The sequence below is a fragment of the Hibiscus syriacus genome, unplaced genomic scaffold (assembly GCF_006381635.1).
Source record: "Hibiscus syriacus cultivar Baekdansim isolate YM2019G1 unplaced genomic scaffold, ASM638163v2 tig00111783_pilon, whole genome shotgun sequence".
NCBI classification, from domain to species: Eukaryota; Viridiplantae; Streptophyta; class Magnoliopsida; order Malvales; family Malvaceae; genus Hibiscus; species Hibiscus syriacus.
In genome coordinates this window covers 2,940,376-2,943,691 of record NW_024063178.1, presented here as the reverse complement: position 1 = coordinate 2,943,691, position 3,316 = coordinate 2,940,376, and the positions used below count along the sequence as shown (strand labels likewise).

Sequence of the window (3,316 nt, the reverse complement as noted above, 5' to 3'; positions counted from 1 at the left end):
GTAGAAAGGCATGTATCCCCCACACTTCCTGAAATGAAATTTCCCAGTATCAACTCATTTGAGGTGGATGAATTTAGACGATTACAGGATGAGAACTCTGAAAGATTCTCTCATGAAAATGAAAATCCTGCATCTTCTAACAAGTTTAATGTTATGAATGGGAACAGTTCCAATCACTTGCAATGTAGTAGGGTGGACACTTCACCTCAATTACAACATGAGAATAGTTCTTCTTTTGGTTCCTTTGACATTCTAAAGTGTAATGCGAATGATTTCAGCAGTCTTTTGCCAGCAGCAAGAACCCTTTTAAACCCCTCGCAGAACTCTCAAGTGGATGTGGAGATGTTAGTTGGCCCTAGTTCTGGGGATGGAGTGGTGAACGGTTCATCTGGAAGTGAAATTGGATCCACCATTGAAAGTATTCCAAAATTCTGTGTTATGTTCTCTAATATCAAGGATGATAGGACCGTCTCTAGAATCTTTTGTGCCACTAAAACTTGTATGGTTCAATGCTCTTTGCCTGCTCAGATGAAGTTTGCCATGCATAGAATTACACATGCTTAAACTGTAAAAACAGCTTTTACTGAAGCAAGTGTTTTATTGCCGTAATATATGTTATAATGTCTGCTGTTGAAGGCTGTTTATGAGTTCTTTACTTTTTCTTTAGTTCATTCTGGTGCCTGCTTAGATTCCCAGAACTGTTAAATTAATTGATGAGTAGATTCTCAATAACTAAATAAAAATTGATGACTAGATGCCAGATCTCATGGCTCTTTTTTTTGGGTTTCAGGGAGAAGGTTTGTGTATTTGTCTCACTGGTTCTTCTCAACTTCTGTACAGCTACATCGAAGAGCTGCTCTATGCTTGGGGATTTCATACGCAATTTAAATTTGTTTGCTGAACACATAAATGAAGGTGCTTCAAAACTTTTATCTGTCTAGGTTGTTAGATTTGTTATGTCTATATTGGTTCTTACAATTTATTATTTGGTTGTTTTGGCTTAGGCTTTATTTAACTATTCTTTTGGCGCAGTGCTGTCTGATGCTGTGGCAAGAAGTGTAGTGGCTGAATGTTTGGATGAACTGCTTAGTTCGATTCAGGATTTTCTTATAGAGGGGAGAGTTATGTTGTATGCTAATCTGTCTTTTGAGACTTCCGCTGAATTTGATTCAAGAAGACATGTCATTATTGATGTTTCAGATGTAGTACTTACACATGAACCTGCTTCGGCTGACCTGTTGGTGGCCAGTAGCATTGTATTGGGTTTGATTTGTGCAGCTGCTGACCGTACCGGCTTTCTGTGTGAAGCTGCATATAACATTTTCCGGATGCACAGATACAATACCTCGGTGGTTCTAGTTGTTCTTCATGTGTTTGCTTATGTGGGCGGAGATAAGATGTTTACTTTAAGAAATTATCGTTTAACAATGCTATATTGAAATCGATTGTCACGTTCCTTGAAAGTGAATGTGCTCCGGTGACTATAAAGACACTCGTTGGTGGGTGATGTTCTACCTCAGTTCCATGCACGTGTTGGATGCCCATTTTCTAAGGATGCCCTTTCTGTAGATGATGTTGACTCATTACTCTTTACAAAGTTTCATAATTTTGCCCGGTCAGGAATCATGTATCAAAAACTGACAGCAAATTCATCAAATTCATGTTTAACGTACATTCGAGATATGAATGTCTCCTGTTGTTTAGGTAAGTGCAGCTTGGCAAGTAAACAGTCGGGATCAGTTGTCACCGAGACAGTCTGTGACATCAGTGATGTCTTATCATTGATGGAGCTGCTGGCATGCAATATGGTTTTTGCTTCCTTATGCTTGTTTTGACTTACTCTATAAGCTGCTTTGACTACAACCATTTTAACCTTTTTCTTCATTAAAAGAATAACTGAAAAAAAAGAAGCAAGACAGTAATGTTTGGCTATGAATTCCCCTGGTTGAAGCAAAGATTTTGAACTTTTATAATAAAAATTCTTAAAAAATCTTAATGTAAATGACATTTAAAAGAATTTAAAGTACTTTTTGAATAAGTGCCTGTACCTTGATTTTTAGCCTGACCTCATGTTTTGATGGAACAGAGCTGGAACTGGACATGCAAGGAAATCATTGCCCAGTTGTGGATTATGTTGGAGTCATATGTTCATGAGAACCTCATTGTTGCCATTATTAGTCTTCTTGGTCAACTTGGAAGGCATTCTTTCATTAAATTTTGTGTTTTACATATTTTTATGCTTTCATCCGGTCCCTATTTGTATGTTAGTTGAAACTTGATGTAGGAAAAAGAGTTACTCGAATTTAGGTTTTTGGTAGATAATTAGACTTTTTAAAAGCTTAAGAGACAATGGTTACAGGTAAGAAAGGAACGATGGGAAAAATAGCATATAACTTACACATTTGGTTGATGTCTGTTTTTAAGGATCGGAGTCGATGCTGTTGGATATGAAGATAAAGAGGTTGAGAAGTTGAGAGTGAAGTTGTATGGTTTCCTGTTGCGGGAGACTTTTGTTAGATCCGACCTTCCCATCCAGCTCGCGACTGTTTCTTCATTGGTTTGGCTTGTATCCCTTGACTTTGAGAATGTTGAGATTCCAGTCATGTCAGATCAGTTTGTTCCTGCAGATCTTTTAAGAAATTGGTTTCCTTTATTGACAGAAGAACAGTGAGCAACATCGATTAGGCTCTTCAAGTCTATTGACTGAAATAATTGCATCAGGGATTTGAATATGAACGTTTGACTTGGAGCAAGTTGCAATAGTTTCAAGATCAGTACACATTTTTGTTAAATGTATACATTTCTTTTTGTTGCAGAAATAGATAGTTTTGCTTGACCAATTAGGTTTTTGGGACGGAGGAGACCCTTTTGTTTTGGTTTATGGTGTTCTATTGTTGTACATGCCAAAGAAATACGAAAAATTGAGCCTGAATGCCGCCTTTTGTTGCATACGATTTCCTCATTGCATTATCTTCCGATGGTAGGCTTATCATGATTACGGGTGTAAACGAGTATTGCCGAGTTCAACTCAAAAACTCACGAACTTAAAATTTTTAAATTCGACTCAAACTCGAATGATAATATTGAAGCTCAACTTGAACTCAAAAAAAGCTCAAACTAAAAAAAAATTCAAGAGCTCAATTAAAACTCGTTTTTAATCTCAAGAATTTAAACTCGATTCAAGCTCTATTGAAGCTCGAGAATTTGAGCTTGATTCAAGCTCGAGGATTATTTTAAACTTGCGTATCCCTCGCCTTTTATAATAGACTTAAGGATTCTCTCTCTATTTACTATCGATGTGGGATTGTTTTCAATT

General features: G+C 36.9%; 1 protein-coding gene across 1 annotated transcript; it reads left to right on the top strand.

Moving 5' to 3' along the window:
* The first annotated feature begins 789 nt into the window (after nucleotides 1-789).
* On the top strand, nucleotides 790-2,200 carry LOC120170564. The gene is made up of 3 exons (XM_039178513.1): nucleotides 790-915; nucleotides 1,005-1,808; nucleotides 2,087-2,200. Exons 1-2 carry the CDS (start codon nucleotides 910-912, stop codon nucleotides 1,437-1,439), a joined length of 441 nt encoding a protein of 146 aa, XP_039034444.1. The 5' UTR covers nucleotides 790-909; the 3' UTR covers nucleotides 1,440-1,808; nucleotides 2,087-2,200.
* Nucleotides 2,201-3,316: the final 1,116 nt, after the last annotated feature.